Here is a 19,269-nt window from a genome sequence, read left to right as displayed (position 1 = left end):
AGAAAGAAGAAAGGAAAATGCTCTAAAGCTTCCCAAACAGTAAGAGAAATTTAATCCAAGTCAAGCTGCAGATTGTCATGAAAATGATGCTCAGGCCTTCTAGTTATTAAAAACACTCCCTCTCTGGTATGAATGCTATGAGTGGCCTGACTGGACACAATTCACACTAAAACCTGCACCACTGAGATTCCCCCAAAATGAAAAATCCCAAGAAACAGACTGAGAACAGCCATCCACAAGACTCTATAATTACACACTCATCACAGCACCCATCACCAGGGATCTCACTGTGCTGTGAGGAAAAATGATAAAAACCATTTTTGCTGGAGGGATCTGTACAGGTCAGAGTAGAAATCCAGGCTTTGCCAGATACAACTGTGGACAGAGGTGGGAGGGCAGTTTGCACAGGGTTCAAACACTAAGGAACTCTAAAACGTTCTAACGGAAAGACAGTGATTGTCTTTAACATACAAGTCAGTACAGTCTTTCCTGGGTATCTGTGAGGAGTTGGTGCCAGGACCTCCTAGAAATACAAAATCTGTGGATGCTCAAGTTCTTCACAGAAACTGAAGTAGTATTTGCATATAACCAACATATATCCTCCTATATACTTTAAATCATCTCTAGATTACTAACATACCAAACACGATGAAAATACTATGTAAATAGTTGTAAATACAATGCAAATAGTTGCCAGTATGCGGCAAATTCAAGTTTTGCTTTTGAGAATTTCTGGGGTTTTTTTTTGACCTGTGGTTGGCTGAATCATAATTTTGGAACCTGGGGCTACATGTAGGTGGAGGGACAGGGCAATTGTATATGCTGTAAATCCTAAAAAGGCTGGAGGTGCTGAGCATGAGGCTGCAAAACCTCTCCAGATCCTCCGCCTCACATTTCACTAAACAGAGGGCAAGAGCCAAGAACCATCAACCTGGACCTCAAGCACAGAGCAGAGGGACCTGAGTTCTACTCCTGACCAAGTGACTGAGTGACCCTAGGCAAATCTAGTGTGTGTTAGGCTCTCAATCATGTCCACCTCTTTGCAACCCCCTGGACTGTAGCCTGCCAGATTCCCGTCTATGGGATTTTCCCAGCAAGAATACTGGAGTGGGCTGTCATTCCCTTCTTCAGAGGATCTTCCCAACACAGGAATGGAAGCCTGGTCTCCCACATTGCAGGCAGATTTCTTTACACAGTCCATCCCCAAATCAGTCTCTTTGCAAAACTGGCATAAACTATCTCCTTTCCTACTTTGCTGAATTAGTATAAGGAGCAGATACGAAGCCAATCTGGAAATAGCTGAACCCTGCTCAAGACTAAGGGACTGCAGTGCCGTTCCAACCACCTTGGCAGGCACCAAGAAGCTGCAGCGGGAAGCTCACAGCAGAACCTGAGTTGCTGGTAAGGTGATGGCACGTTTGTCTAAGGGCTGAGACGAGAAAGGACCAAGTGGAAACCCGAGGCAGTAAAGAGCGTATTCTCTGCCTCTGGAACAAAAGTGGTGTGAGATGGTCAGACCATCACGTGAGTCTGGATGTAGAAGACAGGTTCTCAAACTGAGACGTGACCCCAGAGAACAAGTATGTAGAAGGACGTGGACAGACTTCAAGTTGGTCAAGTCCCATACGCTCAGGCTTTGCTTCATGGTTATGCCAGACCACAGTGCCCACGAACCACAGAGACCACGCCTGCATCTGCCATCTCGCCTCCTTTAGGGGCACCAGGGTCAACTGGCATGCAGGGATAAGCACACAACAAGGAGAAGCTTGAACTGCTTTGATACTGGTACCTCAAAAACCCTTGGCATTGTATGCTGTGAGCTATTTTCAGTCTGAAATTTACAAAACACAGATGGCCGCTCACAGTCAGCTCCAACCTGACCAGTTTCTGCCCCTTTGCCATTGGGCTTTCCACACTGATCTTCTGGCTCATGGACAGGAAAAGTAAAGTCATGTTTTTCATTCTGGCCAAGGGCATGCAACTGGCCTGGAACCTCAAAGGCTGTGAAGAGAAAAAGGCCAGTGGCAGCTTCGTGTCAGGCAGGATGCAGTCTCTTCCTGCACAGCCTGCTGCCCTTCCAAGCCCAGACAAAGTCCTTCTGGCTCCAAAAGGCGGCCCCACCTCCCACACTCAGCAGCCCCTCTGAGCTCTGGGGACACTGTTGACTACTGACTAGCACCAAGGAAAGGTGTGGATTGTGTAGGATGGGGTGGGGGAAGAGGGGAAAGCAAGTCGTTCACGGAGGGCCTCTGCGCCTGGAGTTGTGTGATGTGTATATGACATCATTCTAAACTGTTCACTGAGCACCCACAGCACGAGGCCAGTGATGCTTTTATCTGTATTGTCACAGGTGAATCACGTAGGTCAAATATGCCATGGTGCAGGGAGCAGAAGTCACTCTATAAGGAATAAGTTGGGCATATCCTCATTTCACAGATGAGGAAACCGAGGCTTTAAAAGGTTTTAATATATTATGCAAAGTTATATAAGTAGTGAGTGGTAGACCCAGCAGTCTACCCAGCTCTGTCTAACAGATAATTTCCCAACATTCTAATCTATGTTCACAATCCAATGAGAGTATGTATATTCCCAGAAAATCAAGTGATTTGGTTTTATCCCTATGGCTAAAGTTCAGTCCCTTTGACTTCCTCTTGATCATTCCTGTCATTATTTGAAAATAATAACCAAGTCTTAAAACTCCAGGTTGTTCTCAGAGAACCAGAGTTGGATAATGGCTCGAGATCTGGTTTCAGTTCAAGGCTTCCCAACTGTACTTGTGAGACGGGGAGAGAGGATGCTAATGTTTTTGTTAACGTTTTATCAGCCAAGTGCTCTGTCCTCAGAGTTCACAGCCTTGTCGGGGGACACACACACAGGAAGCATCTGGCTGCCGAGTTATGAGCTGTTGCTCATAACTCAGGGCAGCTAGTGCTGAGGAGTGGGAGTTATAGCTGGGACCAAGGAGGCCCTCAGAGCCTCTCTGGAAATTGGGGCCTCAAAGGATAAGCAGAGCAAACAGAAGAGCAGGATGGAGGGAGAGTGTGCTAGGCTGAGGGAACAGCATCCCCAAAGGTGACACATGAGGTGAGCATCTATCTGGGAGATAGTGGGGGGTCAGGGTTCCTGTGCAAAAGGTACAGGGAACAGGTGGAGGGGGCAGAGGGAGAAGGGAAGGGGCAGACCAAGAAGGTCCCCAGGTGGCCAGTTAAGGAGTTTGGACTTTAGAATTAGCACAGCACCTAGCATACAGTAGGAGAGTTTGCGAGAGTGAAGTCATTGGTTACTTAGGGACGGTGGAGGACAGGGATGCGATAGGCTGTCCTTGGCTGCGAAACACGCAGATGTCGGTGAGTCAAAAGACTGTGTCCAGGGTGAAATGAAACTGAAAGTCAAGTGGACAGTCTGGCTAAGGAGCTTCTAATAGGCAGAAAGTGGTGTGAAGCGAGGCAGAGGGGACCAGGGCCTTCAGAGCAGCAGGAAGGAAGCAAGCAAGGAAGGAAGCAACCTCTGAGTTATGGGAATGCAACCACAGAACATTTTCCAGGGTGCTCAGCCCCTCAGAGGCAGTGGGGGCCAGCAATCCACACTGCACTCTCTTGCGGGTGGGGCCTGTGGCTTGCCCACTGAGCCTGGTGTGGGGCAGGCCCTCAACCGATTCCTGTGGAGTCCTTCAGAGCTAAACTATTATCACCAGGTTAGCGTGGATAAGCTCAGATATCCAGGGATAAGAGGACAAGAGCCACCTCCTAAAAATACACCAAGACAGAAATGCCCAGCTTGTTTTAATTGCCTAAGGTCTTCATCCTGGGTGACTCCAGGGCCAGGCCTGTGAAATCCACAGAGTCTGAGTTTCCACCCATCCCCAGCTCCCAGAGTTTGCCTTAACCTACAGCCCAGCCTGTTTCTCCCAGACCAGGACCCTCTCAGCTTCTGCTGATTCTGCTCCAGACAGAACACCAGCCCACCCAGGAGACAGAAGGTGGCATTTCCTGAGCCCTCCACCCTCATCTCAGGAAACAAGCCCCGTGACCCCCATCTTGAGGCCCTCTGGAGTGCACAGAAGCACAGGGGCAGCCTTTTCCAGTCTCAGGCTGAAAGGGAGCAGCCCTGGTGGAATTCTGATGTGCAACGGGCATGCACTAAAAACAGTTCTTGGGAATAACGGTGAAAACAAAGCATCTACGCTTTTCAGAGGCAGCCACCTCACCTTCATATTTTTCTTGACTCCTTCCACATGGAATTATGGCCAAATCCCAGTGGACAGAGGAGCCTGGTGGGCCTCAGTCCATGGGATTGCAAAGGTCAGACACGACCTAGCAACTAAACCACCACCACGCCTCCACATCCAGTGGTCAGTTCTCAAGTCAGGGACTACACAGTTTGAGCCCACCCAACAGAGACGCCCAATCCCCCCATTCAACAAAACCCAACCACAGGTCCCACACTGACACAGAAAGCCAGGAGCCGCAGGGGGCGGGGGGAGGGGGGGCCTGGTAAGATGCATTCAGTGGGAAGAGCTGCCTTCACCCTGCACCTTGGAAGTCCAGTCAAAAGCTGAATTCTGGACCCCAGAACTGCCCAACATCCCCTTCCTGGTCCTAACAAATGATGAATCCCTGTGCAATGCCAAGCTCAGCAGTATTTCTGACCCTGAATACATCAGGCTCTCACAGCTTCCTTCCCCTGCCTCATCCCTGACCCAGCCTTTGTCCTTCCATCCTTCCCTGCCCTGCTGCCTTGAGCTGAGGGTGATTACACACCCTTGGGTGGCCCAAGACAGGTCTGGTTCACCCTTGTGGTCCTGGCATGCTTATTAACAGCATCCCCTCTTCGCTCTCTAAGTGTTCCAGCTCAAACAATCGTTTAATGGAAAGTTAAATGGCCACCCCGCCCACACCGCACTTCCTCCAGGACTACTTCTCACGATGTTTATCTTTCATTACAGCAGGCGGCCAGATCTAGAAAGTGGAGACTAATCCAGGCTCCATCCAGCTTCCTCTCCTTCTTCCCTTTAAATCTGACCACCCCTCATCTTGTTGTGGAAGAACTTATTTAAGCTAGCAAAAACACCAGCAGGCATTCTACAGACAGTCACAAGATTCAGGTGTACCCAAGCTTGGCTCTAAGGTTTCTGTTCAGTTCAGCCGCTCAGTCGTGTCCGACTCTTTGCGACCCCATGAATCGCAGCACGCCAGGCCTCCCTGTCCATCACCAACTCCCAGAGTCCACCCAAACCCATGTCCATCGAGTCAGTGATGCCATCCAGCCACCTCATCCTCTGTCATCCCCTTCTCCTCCTGCCTTCAATCCTTCCCAGCATCAGGATCTTCTCCAATGAGTCAGCACTTCGCATCAGGTGGCCAAAGTACTGGAGTTTCAGCTTCAACATCTGTCCTCCCAGTGAACACCCAGGACTGATCTCCTTTAGGATGGACTGGTTGGATCTCCTTGCAGTCGAAGGGACTCTCAAGAATCTTCTCCAACATCACAGTTCAAAAGCATCAATTCTTTGGCGCTCAGCTTTCTTTATAGTCCAACTCTCACATCCAAACATGACTGCTGGAAAAACCATAGCCTTGACTAGACAGAACTTTGTTGACAAAGCAATGTCTCTGCTTTTTAATATGCTGTCTAGGTTGGTCATAACTTTCCTTCCAAGGAGTAAGCATCTTTTAATTTCATGGCTGCAATCACCATCTGTTTCTGTTAGTCAACTGAAAAAGGAGGACATCTAAATAGTTGTACAGAAGGGGAAACCAATCTATTGTCCAGGAAAAATAGGACTATTTGACTTCAGATGGGCCATCAGGGAGGTCACTCTGCGTGTGTTGACAGCATCCCAACATCCTCACTCCTATGCCTGTGCAGACAGCAAGGCCTGGGACCCGGGTATCCATGGGCCAGCACTTCCCTGGCTTGTTCATGAGGTAGCACTGAACAGGCAGGATGGTGGATGGAAGCAGTGAACGTGCAGCTGCCACATGACTCCATGCCTCTCCCCCTTCCCTCTTGCCTTGGGCTTCTCTCCTCCTTTCCTCCCCATCTAGACCTTTCATTTCTTAAAAGCACCTTCAAACACTGAGAGGAGTTCAAAGATTTTTCTCATACACATTAAATTTGTTGCCCACTCTGATAAATGGAAGTCTGGGAATCTTTTTGTTTTCTTCCCAAATTACATTTCTGGATAAGAATTATGCTTGGCCCTGGCATTTTATGATTATGTAAGTGTGAAGTTAGTTGGAAAATCATTTGATGGAATACTGAATTATCAACAAAAATCAACTATTTCAGGTAAAGACAGAAAACATTTGAGAAAAAGTCTGAGCACCCCAAAACTGTCTGTATCCAAGGATCAGCCGATAACCAAAACCTTGGGATGGTCCAGGCTGACCAAAAGAGGCATTCAGTTTTTGCCTCAATGAACTTTCAGACTCAAAGTCTCAAACTGGGAGTTCTTGAGCTGAATCTGGTGTACCATTTGGAGTTTTTTGGCCAGCAGACTTAATCACCACTATTTTAAAATCAGGAACTCTTATATATATTAACAACATAGATTTATGGCTTTTCTTGGGGGAAAAAAATTCAAACACCTGGCAACACTGGGCTCATATTCATGCAAAATAAACAAGATCATCAAAAACACCAGTTAAGAACCAGGACGCAGATGGGTGTTCCATCAACTGTTCTCCATCTTTTTGTGCCACAATCCATTTTTAAACCCTCAAAACCTTGTATTACTTCCTGGAGGCATTACCTGAAATTACACTGCTACAGGCTAGATCCTGAGTTCCTGAATCACAAATGGTTCTTGTGCCTGTTACAAGATGTTACATTAACTAGATGATCCTCTTTGCTTTTGAGAGCCTAATCAGACGTTCTCTCGTTTTAAAATAAAAACCACTCAGTATCTGATCCCAAATGTGACATGGCACGTGGACTGGAGACTGGGGCTCCTCTGCTCTGTCCCTGTAGGTGGCTGCCGGGCACCTACACCTGCAGCTGATCCAGGTATTCCATTTACCCACATCTCTCTCCTGGGTGGTGGCCTCCTCTGCACCAACAAGTCCTCAAAGGTTCTCTATACTCCTTTCATACAAGATGTATTGCTTGATCATCTGTATCAGGAGTCCCCAACCTCTGGGATCTAACGCCTGATGAGCTGAGGTGGGGCTGATGTAATAACAGAAGTAAAGTGCACAATAAATGTGATGCATTTGAATCATCCCCAAACCACCCCCTCTACCCCCAGGCCATGGGACAATTGTCTTTCACAAAACTGGTCCCTAGTGCCAAAAAGGTTGGGGACCACTGATCTGTATGATGCCTTTAACCTCTGAAAGCAGCTGAGAGGATGTGAGGTGTGAGTAGAGAGGTGGCCCGAAGGACCAAGATCACACTGTGCTCTACCCAAACTCTGCTGACATCTTGGCAGGAAGGAAGAGGTGGAAGAAATGCACCACCTCTGCTTCAGCTCCAGTCATTCTTTCTAAAAACAAAATATGATTCCCCTTTACACTTTTACCATGCTTAGACACTATCTTCCATGTTGAGAGCTGAATACCAATGAACGATAGTCACATTATTAGGAACATGAAAATCTCATTCACTGCTGAGCCAAGTTAGAGCACTAGAATTATATTCCTTTCTTTACAGTTCCAAGTTCATGATTCTTGGATCCAATGAGATAAGATGGTCCTAGCAGTTAGGGAAGGGTTTCCCTTGCTTATACTGTGTGCAGACCCTGGGCTTCATTTATTGAGGGAGGCAGTGTTTCCTTACAGGGCCAAGGGGGAGCAAGGGGAACCAGAGAAGTAGCCTAATGGACTGGCACTCACTCCACACTGTCTGATAGTAATGAAGCCCCATGAGCAGCTCCCTGACCTCACATTTCTGAAGCCCATCTGGACAGCAAGCCTCGTAATGAGTGTTCACTATAGAGGCATGGACAGGTAGATTTTTATATGGGAAGCAATTCTGGTTCCTTGCATCTTCTTTTACAAACAGTGATAGAAAAAATCTTGAAGACAGGAATGCTGGGGATGGCTAGGTCCCTGGATCAAAGTGCTCCTATGGGTAGCTCCTGGATGTGGGGGGTCAATTCTGCCCGCCTCCAAACAAAAGATCATAGGAATGCTCTATGATTAACAGTTAATGGCCCATAGTCACCCAATGCAACGGTAGGAGCTAAGAGGTTCATTCTAAACTCCTGTCCAGGTGAAATACCTGATATTTCTGCAGTATCAATTCTGCAGTCAACTTCGAGGCAGAGGGCCTCAGGGCTGACTATCCATTTCAACCACCTGCAGAAATGTAGTCATGTGGCTGAAATGTGTGCCCAAGGTGGCTGTGGAGCCATACTGAAATTCCCCTCACGTGGAGCCAGTCACGCCTCACTCAGCCCTTTTCACACACTGTTTGTCACAGAAAGTCCCTCTTGTACGTGTGTCACCATGAATCAGCTATGCTATTTTGCCTTTTTTCCCCAGGAAGATGCTTACAGATAAGTCTTTTTTTGCTGCCTGGATTACAAAGGAGGATTTCTCAAGAAGATGTTTATCTGGCAAAAGAAACAAATAGTAATGCAAAGAAGGACAGTCCTCCCAGCCTGTCATCCTTTGCTGGGCCTCTGCCAAGCAGGGCCCCCAGAGGAGCCATCCAGGGTGGTGGTCCTGCCAATGAGGCTGCCAGCTTCTGGAGCACAGGGTCGAGTTTCTCCCTCCTGCTCAGCCAGGCCCACGGCCATAGCCTGCCAGGGAGTTTTCCGTCTGCAAACAAGGCCAGGTCCATCTAAACATGCTTCCTGGAGGCTATACCTGCACAGCAAACCCCAGTGCCCTCCCAAGAGACCTTTCAGAAGAAAGACAGAAACATCACACGCACACACACACGCCTTAGAATTCTGACAGCAGACTGTTACACTGAGGCTGACACGGGCGCAAAGTAAAGTTCCCAGTCCCTACAGTAAAGCTTCTCTGAGGCTCATCCAAGGGAAACCTCTAAACAGCAGCAGCAACTTGGAGTTTGCATTTTGGATGTTTGAGTCTTTACTGAATTCCAACCGCCCATCTCCCTCACATTATGATCTCCTTGAAAGCAGGAACCATGTGACCGACCTCATAATTCCTCAAAGCTCCTAATCTTGTGGTTCACACAGGATGAACCCAATAAAAACTGAGAATAACAATGCCACGGAGTGTCTCTAAAAAGAAAATAAAAGCGATTTCTATAAAAACACCAGCGACGGGCCTATGGACTTGTACTTAAGAACTGGTTAACACATTGTTCAGAAAGTCCCCTCTTATTAAACAATGTCATGTATTCAGTTAAAATCTACTGTGTGCCTGGCACCTGGACTGCACAGCCCAAAGTGAGCATGCAACCTGGCCCCGCCCATCTGCCCTCTCATTTCCTCACTCATTCTTCCCATGACGTGTGTCAGGCACCATGCCACGGATCTTACTGATTCAGTAGTGCCAGAGGACTCACACTGCCCAAGGTGACGCAAGAGCTGATGTGAGCCGTGTTTTCAGAGAAGGTAAGTCCCTCACATGGTCCCCACCAGGACGTCATCTCAGCCTGGGTGCTCAGCCTTCAGGAGCCTCCCTGACTCCATGACCTTCAGATGACATTGGATATTCACAACTTCCCCAGGGGGCACAACCATCAGAGAAGAAATAATTACATTTACAGTAACACAGTTCCACTCGGGTTTTCTGTATGCAGCTTTTTCCTTTTAAAATACATTTTCCCAATGTTGCCATTAAAAATAATAATCTTATAATATTTTTATCTCTACCACAGAGCAGATATTTTTCTCTCCTTTTATTAGTGACTCCTGAAGGGGCTACATCACTGCTGCTGGGTTACACAGGCTCCGCAAAAGCAGTCAGCCTTGTCTTCTAACTCCCAAGGATGAAGGAATACAGGGTTTCTTCATCAGCTACTATTTTAAAAGCTCACAGGTTTTTCTCTCTTAACTCAGATTTAACTCTAATAGAAACTGACAGGTTCAATCTTGGTTAATTTTTTAAAAAAAATACAAGAACAAGAGCCAAGAAATTCATCCTCAGGTGTCAGCAGAAAGATGAAAATCTACTCTCTTTCATCTGCAAGTCCTAGCTTACTCATCCTGAAATGATGGTGGTGGCAGAGTTACCTTATAACACAGCGTTTCATGCCTGGTGAACAATGGACCTGAACTTATATGGGCTTTAAAACCTTCCAGACAAGACTGCCACATTAACGTCCTGACATAAGACAATCTGGAGAGGGATGGAAAATGTCACTTGGCTAGAAGTTAGAGCTGCGCCTGTCTGTTTTCCTCCCTCATATAAACTGATTTCAGGACAAGGAACTTGAAGACAAAATGACACCATGAGTTCACACAACCTCTCAGCTCCAAATCCAGAAACGAGCACATGGAATTTTTTTTTTTAATGATAAATTTTAAATGATATTTACCAATGAAATGGTTTGCTGACTGGGTTTTCTTGAAAATAATGGGGGTGCCTGGGAAGGGGCGGTAAGAGAGGATAGATAGGGATAAAGATGAAGCAAGGTTGGCTCAGGATTGATAACTACTAAAACTCCATGAATATTATAATACTAAAGCACCTAGAGTACTACATGATTCTGTCTACCTTTGTCTATGTTAGAAGCTTTCCAAGATAAAACATAAAAAAATACATATTGGGAGACTAGCAATGTTTAATACAGGAATACTGAGTTAGGGATAAGGATGGCCAAGACACACTGTTTAGTGAATAAAGAAAGATGCACAAGGGTATATAAAGTATGAGTCTACTTACACATGCACCACTGATAAATCTGTAGAAAATTTCTGGAAAAATAATCATCTTTGTATACTGCTTGAATTTTTAATGAAAAGGTATTACTCATATTTTTTTAAATTCAAGGAATGCAGCAGAGGGAGGAAAATAGTAGGGGTGAAAAATGAGACAAACATCTCCATGGACAAGAAACCACTGGAGCCAAGGGCTGACGTCCAGAAGCAGGTAGTAGTCAGAAGTTCCCTCTCAGTGGGGCACTGAAATGCCCGCCAGGCCCCCAGGCAGGCTCTTGGCGTGAAACAGGGGCCAGGCGCCTGCCCCAGCGGTCTGTCCTCCTCGTGTCCCCCGCCCTTCCTCCTCTGCTGTGATCTTCTGCACACAAACCTTCCGCCTCTTTGAGCTCCTGGTTTCTGACAGAGGCACCTTAACATTTCACTCCATTATTGTGGACTCACTGTTTTCTCCTGGTAATACTGCCAGTTTCTGTTTTGTAAATACTTTATTTTGCTTCCCCTGGAGAAGGCGATGGCACCCCACTCCAGCATTCTTGCCTGGAGAATCCCATGGCCAGGGGAGCCTGGAGAAGGCAATGGCAGCCCACTCCAGCATTCTTGCCTGGAGAATCCCATGGCCAGGGGAGCCTGGAGAAGGCAATGGCAGCCCACTCCAGCATTCTTGCCTGGAAAATCCCATGGCCAGGGGAGCCTGGTAGGCTACAGTCCATGGGGTTGAAAAGAGTCGGACACAACTGAGCAACTTCACTTTCACTTTATATTGCTCAGGGTATATAGTGAAAGTATAAAACCAGCCTGCATAGATTCTAAATTCCTGATGGTGCTTTTCTCAGGGGATGGAGAAGAACACAGAACCCTAGCTGCATGGAGTCCAGGAAAGAAAGTCTCCAGCCTTTCTGTCTTCCATAAAGGGAGGCAGGCTTATATAGCAGAAATTTCTCAAACATAGGAAGAGGGTACAGATGCTGTTTTTGTTGTTGTTTAGTTGCTAAGTCATGTCTGTCTCTTTGCAATGCCATGGACTACAGCCTGCCAGGCTCCTCTGTCCATGGGATTTCCCAGCAAAAATAATGGAGTAGGTTGCCATTTCCTTCTCCAGGGAATCTTCCCAACCCAAGGATCGAACCTGTGTCCCCTGCAATGGCAGGCAGATTCTTTACCACTGGCCACCCAGGAAGCCATGACAGATGCTGAGAAGCCAAAATGCCAGCGCTAATTATGCTAAATTATCAGTTGTTCCAGCTTTACATACCATGAGGGAGCTGAGCCTCACAGGGTAAGGTCACAGAACTAAGTGCATGAGTGGGACTGAATAAAGTTGCTATCACAAATAAGACGTCCTAGTCTGTGCCAGAAACACTGTCTAATTTAGCCTTCAATCAACTTCACCATATATAGTATTATACAGTATTGCTATAATCTCCAGGTCTCAGCTAAAGAAACTAAAACTCAGAGAGGTCAGGAACCTTGCCCAAGGTCATACAGCCATGAGTGGCCGAGGTGATGTCAGTCCACGTCCTCCCCTCCCACTTCTGTGCTAGTCCTCACTTCCCTCCCAACATCCCTTCTCCAGTGCTAGGAATGGGATGAAGAGGCCTGAAAATAAGTTAGACATTTTTATTTCAAGCATCCGGACAGAGGTTAGGCTGGCACAAATGCTATCAATAAAAACCACAAGACCTAAAAACATAGTAGAGTAGACATCATTAAAATACTAACCACAAAAGCAAATTCCTGCCTGGTGTCATTATCAGCAGTTGACAGGATTCGCCTGCTGCTTCTACCTCATGGTGGGTTTGGGCTCAAACCAGCACACAGCCAGCCAATGGAGCCAAGAGAGAATGAACCAGAAGCCCGTGGCCCCCGTTAATAAAGCCACCATCCAACAGCTCCTCAGGCGGCCAGCCTCAAGACAGAGTGACCACAACCAGCGGCTGCTACCCCAGCTCCTCAACACACACACTCTCAGTCACTCATGCCAGGCTCTGCAGGAGCCCTGTGGCCTGAAGCTAAGCCACTGTGGGCTGCCTAGCTCCAGGGGCCTACCCAACTTCCCAGGCCGCAGTCTGGCCCTGGCTCCTGCAGAGGGGTGGGTGAACCTCAGGCCTGCTGTCTCCTGAAGACTCTGAAGGCTGCCCCTCAACCTCCCACCTTCCCACTGGTTTCCTGCTTTCATACCCTTTGTTCCCATTCACTCAAGGATCTTATAGAAAAGCCAGATCACTCTCCATTGCTAAAAAGCGGGGTTCTACTTGGAAGAAAAGTTATGAGCAACCTAGATAGCATATTCAAAAGCAGAGACATTACTTTGCCAACTAAGGTCCGTCTAGTTAAGGCTATGGTTTTTCCTGTGGTCATGTATGGATGTGAGAGTTGGACTGTGAAGAAAGCTGAGCGCCGAAGAATTGATGCTTTTGAACTGTGGTGTTGGAGAAGACTCTTGAGAGTCCCTTGGACTGCAAGGAGATCCAACCAGTCCATCCTGAAGGAGATCAGCCCTGGGATTTCTTTGGAAGGAACGATGCTAAAGCTGAAACTCCAGTACTTTGGCCACCTCATGCGAAGAGTCGACTCATTGGAAAAGACTCTGATGCTGGGAGGGATTGAGGACAAGAGAAGAAGAGGATGACAGAGGATGAGATGGCTGGATGGCATCACTGACTCAATGAACACGAGTCTGAGTGAACTCTGGGAGTTGGTGATGGACAGGGAGGCCTGGTGTGCTGTGATTCATGGGGTCGCAAAGAGTCGGACACGACTGAGCGACTGAACTGAACTGAACACTTGAGTAGGGGCAGAACTGCCAAATGTAGAAAAAAAGAAGGGAAGAAAGGAAAGAAAACCAGCAGGATACCCAGTTACACTTCAATTTCATATAAACAATACTTGTTTTGTGTAAGTATATCCCCTTACAACATTTGGGTTATACTTACATAAAGCAGTTGTTTGTTGTTTATCTGAAATTTATTTAACTGGGCATCCTGTATTTTAACTGGCAACCATATCTGTTGTGGGTGGGGTAGAGTAGGAGGTATACTGAACAACAAATCAGCTGGAAAGGAAAGCACAAACGGAGCTATGATGATTAAGGGTGGGAAGGAGGAAACGTTCTCTACCCAGAGTCTCTTTTACACCAGAAACTTTCAAGTGTTTTATTTCATTTGAGTGTTTCAGCAATTCTGTGTATTAGACATATCTATCCCCACTTACAGGTGAAAACACAGAGGTTCAGAGAATCAGCTGACTTACGTAGTGTCACATGGGTAATTTGTGAAAGGCAGGACTATAATCCATGGTTTCTGAGTATAATCTGAGTCATTTCTTCTATGTATGGCTGCTCTGCCAGGTGATATACCCTTACGATTTTTATAGGTTATGCACAAAGCGGGTCTAACAGTTTTCTTTACTTTTCCAATTCACTCATAAGGAAGAAAATGCTCAATGGCATCCTGGATTAACACATATTTGAAACACAGCTATTTATGACTAGAAAGCACTAGACCCTTCTCCACTTATTCCAGCTAATCACACTGCCCAACTAACTAGAGTTTCCTAGCAAAGAAAAAGAGAAAGAATCAAAAAGGGAAGGACAATGTTCCACCCAAGATGACCACTGCTCCCCAGTTTTCAGATGAGGAAAGTCATGAGACGTTTGACTCAACAAAATCTTACAGGGGCCCAAGAGGAAAAGGCTCCTTAATCAAAATGCTAGCATCCCATGAGACATCATTTTCTAGAAAACACAGCTGATGTGGTGCTATGTTTGGGGCGGAATGGAGGGGGGGAGCTGTTTTTTTAAAAAAGCTATTTGTCAAAAGTACAGTGGGAAATACTTTCTCTTCCAGCCCCTCAATCTTCTAACATTCATGGCACACAATCAAAGGGAAACAGCCATAAAAATGACTTAATACGTGCCTTTTTTGAAGTATAGTAACTCTCGGACAAGTGACTATAAAAATAACACAGCTGAGAAGGTCTAGATTTATTTCTGCTTAGTGAATTTCCAGATCCGAATGCGCTCTGTTCATCAGCTAAGTTTGCTTTTGTGCCATTTGGTTTCTAAATTTTCCTTTCTTTGTACAGATGCTAGCAGATTCTGTTTATGATAAAACCTTGCCCACCTCACAGTCCACAGGCCAGTTCCTGGGGGAGGACCAGGTGCCTACAGAGGAAGGCAGACGGCCACGGGGGATTCCCCACCAGCTACACCAGCCGCGTCTACGGAGATGGGCCTAAAGCTGTTCTCGGGGGCCTGGCTCTGCCGGCCCTGGTTCAGGCCTTGTTTACCCCCCTGCCTGCATTCCGCCTCCCTACAAACACTCACACGCAGGCACAGACTCCAGAGTGGCAGACAACTAACACTCGATCTCTGGGGCCACTGGAGCCTCTGGTTTTCTTACGGAAGATGGCAAAAAACCACGGTTCCCTGCCCCGGCCAGCACCAAATGCTCCCCGCCTCAGCATGAGACAGAAAGCAAGCATCAAATTACTCAGAGCCGGTAGGGACAGATCAGCACAGGGCAGTCACTGCAGACCTAATTATCAGAGGTCTTAAGAAACATTTCGGCTGGAAGGGGACGGAAGAGGGGAAGAGCAAGTAAAGGACTTTTCATTTCTGTTGCTTCTGACAGACTGGGCCCTACAAACAGGGCATCTTCTGGACTTTATCACCAGCCTGGCTATAGGTCTCCTCTGTCTCATGCCATGGTGCAGAATACAGGATTCTGAAGATGCGGAAAACTCAATTTCATTTTGAATCTAAAATCTTTCAAAGGTTTTCTTTGAAAAGCCTAATTAAACTGATTTTCGGTTTCACTGTTTCTGAAATCTTCGATGTACAGAAAAGATAAAGTCTGGCCAATACCATTTAAGTTAAGCGTAATCAGGTTTTCATCTGTATTACATGAGAAAAATTCCAAACCAGGGCTTGAAGGCCTCACAGCTCTAATTGTACTTAATAGTCGGCCTGGTTTAACGATCCTTGGGTCACGGGCCCTGTGTAGCAGTGAGGAATTCACCAGCTGACAAGCAACCTCAGGCTGAGCAAAGATGACTCGGAAATGGTGAGGGTCAGAGGGCTAGGATCACAAATGCCAGGGCTGGAGGACGGTGGTCTCAGAGCGCACCTGCTCCCACCCTCAGATGGCAAGGCCAAGCGTGGGGACCAAGCTGGGACTAGCACATAGGCCATCAGACTCCTGGCTCAGTGTTCCTTCCATCTCCTCCCCTGGTTAAAACAACACCCACAGACCTAACACACGCCTTGTGTGAGGGTGAAGGATGGGGGCGGGATGGGGTGGGGCTATGCTGCTATGAGTGCAAGGGCAGGGGTTTGCCCAAAGTCTCCTCTTCCCCACGCACAGCAGAGTAAAGGGCTCTACTGCGTGACTCCAGGGCAACCTGTGAGAGGATTATGTAAGGGAAACAGCCCACCTGGCCCAGGAGTTATTGACTCACTCAGAGGCCTTGCAGGAATTTCCTGTTATGTGATCAGGGTCTTGCAAATAACTACAACCAAGCCGAGGCTGTCACTCTCCTCTAAAAGGACATGCATGTTCTTGAGTCACTAGTTGCCCTGCGGCTCTCCAAAGACTGGGCCTGGCTCTGAGAATGCCCACTGGGAGTCAGCATGAGGGTATGCACTGAGAACCAAGGGTGGGTCAGCTCACGGGGCAGCAAAGAGGAACAGTCAGCAATGTGGAAGTCTCTGAACCCAGGGTCATAGGCCTGGTTTATAATGAAAACCTACAGGTGCTTCAGCCTTTCCTTCTCTTTTTAAACGTTTTTAAATTGTAAGACATACATTACACACAAAGGAATACACACAAACACATGCACAGCCCCTCAAGTGGAGCGCAAAGCACTATAGCCAACCAGGGGCAATGCCCACCCGGGTCCACGCCCCTCCCACTCCCCCACCTACTCCGCAGGTAGCTGTCCCGCTGCCGTTTGGGACCATCATCCCTCGGTGCTCCTTATGACATTTACCACTTGCATATACATCCCTAAACAGCACAGTTTAGTCTTGCCTATCAGTGCACGTGGGTACCTGTCTGCTCATTTTTATTTCAAGTACTCAACTGGATGAATATATTATATTTATCCATTCTGCTGTCCATGAGCATTGAGCTGTTTTCAGTTTGGGCTACTACAAATGATGCCACAGTGAATACTCTTGAACGTGTCTCCTGGTTCTCAGTGCTGGAGTTTCTCTATGCTGAGCACCTGATAAGGAAAAAACTATATAGAGGAACAAGAACGCACTCTTGACTTGACTGGTCGATGCCAATCTGTGCACGAAAGCTGTGCAGCCTCTCCCTCCCTGAAAAACACTGACAAACCTGCTCCCCCTTACACAGAGGAGGGCTTGCTGGTGGCTCAGAGGCCAAGAAAACTTAGTTCATCATCAGACAAGCAAGATAAAGTTGCATCTCAACACCTCCAGTGTAAGACAGAGCCGGAGATTTTAAAATTCTGAGCTGAACCAGAACCCAAATGGCTGGGCTTTCCACAAGAAAAAATGTCACCAACTCTCCCAAATGAATGAGGTAAGTAAGCATCTATGGTCTTGGTGCAGACCCCGCTACCCAAACTATTTACTATAAACAATAAGTACAAAAGTGTCCCCAGGATGTTCAGTGCAGAAAGACGGAGACCCATTGATCCCCTCTGCGGAAGGTGGGGGGTGGGGGTGGTAAGAGGCAGGGAGGGTTCCTGGAGGCCGCAGGCCAGCTGTTCCCACCCACCTGTACACCGGCTGCATCTCCTGTGCTATGCCAATGATGGCGCCTGGCAGGAAGTTGTCGAACTCCTCAAACAATTCCCGGATGTTGGTCTTGTACTTGAGGTCTAGGTCCAGCTGAATTATCCGCAGGATCTCTGGAGGAAAGAACAATACAACAATGAGACAGGGACATACCTCCTGGGAGGCTCAGTCATTAACAGAGAATGAAGTGAAAGCTGCAGAAAGGGTCCTGGATTATTCTTGCTATCACCAAATAACGCAATGGCACCACCAGAAACAAAGGCCCTTCATCTCCCAGCAACCCGACTCACTAGAAGCCTTCACAGAAGAAGACAACTGCCTTATAGCTTCCCTCCTGGTCGCAGACACACACGGTAAAACTAGGTGACCAAATTCTCGAGCTTAGATGATTGTTTTGGTACTTCTCTCTGCGGTACAGGTAGTAAATGACCCATAAGTCATTGTTGCCTCAGCTTCTTACTATTTTTGCAAACCAAGATATGTGTGGGGTTAGCATGCTGACCCAGACAGAACCAGCTAAAAGACCTCAGATCCTGTTTTTAATCCACTGTCTGAAAGACTAACTCAGCTATAATTAGACAGACACCTGGCTCATAAGAGCTGTTTGCTCCCGTTGCCCGCAGATGACTGAGGAGCGAGAAGGGAGGAGAGAGGTGCTGAGCTCATTCTCCTTCCTTCATCCAATGGGCCTATCGGAGTGTCTGGGCCGGCAGCTCCAGCAGGGGATCAGACACCAGGCTGACTGGGCCCTGCCCTCGGGGAAGGACACAAAATCAGAGAAGGGTACCTAGTGCTGATGTGACATGGAAGAGGGGCCTCTCAGGGTCAAGTGAGGATGGACAGTAAGTACCCTTTTCTAAGGGAAGCCCTGGCCTGGGAGTCAGACCATGTGAGAGCAGATTCCAGTTCTGCGGCCAAGTAACTCTGTGATCCTGGGCGGATTATTTCACTTCTCTAAGCTTCAGTTGTTTCATTTGCTGACGTGCATATGATGTGATGTGCCTGGTGAGGCTGTGATGCCGAGAAGACTACATAACAGGTAGGGAACATCACCCAGGCTGTAGGCGCCACAGGAAGCCAGGGTCTGGAGAGGAGGGAACTTGCTAGAGCTTGAGGCAGTCAAGGAAGACTTTTAGCAGACGAGGAGTGGTGAAGTAAGAACACCAGGTGCCCGCCTTGGCTCTCCACCAGCCCTTCACCAGCCCAGATGCAGAGTATGGGGCTGTCAGGACCCACGACCCATGGAGACTCCCTAAAGACAGGGACTCCATCTTTGGCATCTCAGCCTCCACCCACTCATAGTGCAGGGCTTGGCATTCAGTAAATGCTCAGGAACAGCTGTGGAATTCAACAGCCATTACCTAGTTTATGGAGAAATCACAGCTTATGATCCAAGAAAAGCTGATTCAGTAGTCCCTGTTCTATTTTCCTTTGTGACGCAGAAACAAAACCTTAGTTGACATCCCATGTGAGTTTTTTTTTTCCCCCCATGTGAGTTTTCTGAGAAAAGTAGGTGAGCATCCAGCTGCCCAGGTCAGAGGGCAATGGGCTGCTTCTCGGGCCTCTGTGGGAAGTGGGTGGAGAAGAATGGGCCCCAGGCCAGTGTGGACCCTGCGACCAGCTTTCCTTCTCACTGCCCACACACGCATAAATGTGAGCAAAACTGTTGCCTCCTGCATTAAACACAGCAATCACAATA

General features: G+C 47.4%; 1 protein-coding gene across 1 annotated transcript in view; it reads right to left on the bottom strand.

Annotated features, from left to right (window-relative positions):
• The window catches only part of XXYLT1 (xyloside xylosyltransferase 1), a 180,344-nt gene that overhangs the window by 61,602 nt on the left and 99,473 nt on the right, over window positions 1-19,269 (bottom strand). The window contains exon 3 of the mRNA XM_069557365.1: window positions 17,551-17,683. Within this exon, the coding sequence (XP_069413466.1) occupies window positions 17,551-17,683 (133 nt within the window). The remainder of the gene's footprint in view (window positions 1-17,550; window positions 17,684-19,269) is intronic.

Source organism: Ovis canadensis, chromosome 1 (assembly GCF_042477335.2).
Source record: "Ovis canadensis isolate MfBH-ARS-UI-01 breed Bighorn chromosome 1, ARS-UI_OviCan_v2, whole genome shotgun sequence".
NCBI lineage: Eukaryota > Metazoa > Chordata > Mammalia > Artiodactyla > Bovidae > Ovis > Ovis canadensis.
Note: the sequence above shows the minus strand (reverse complement) of the source record. Positions and strands in the feature narration are given on the sequence as shown.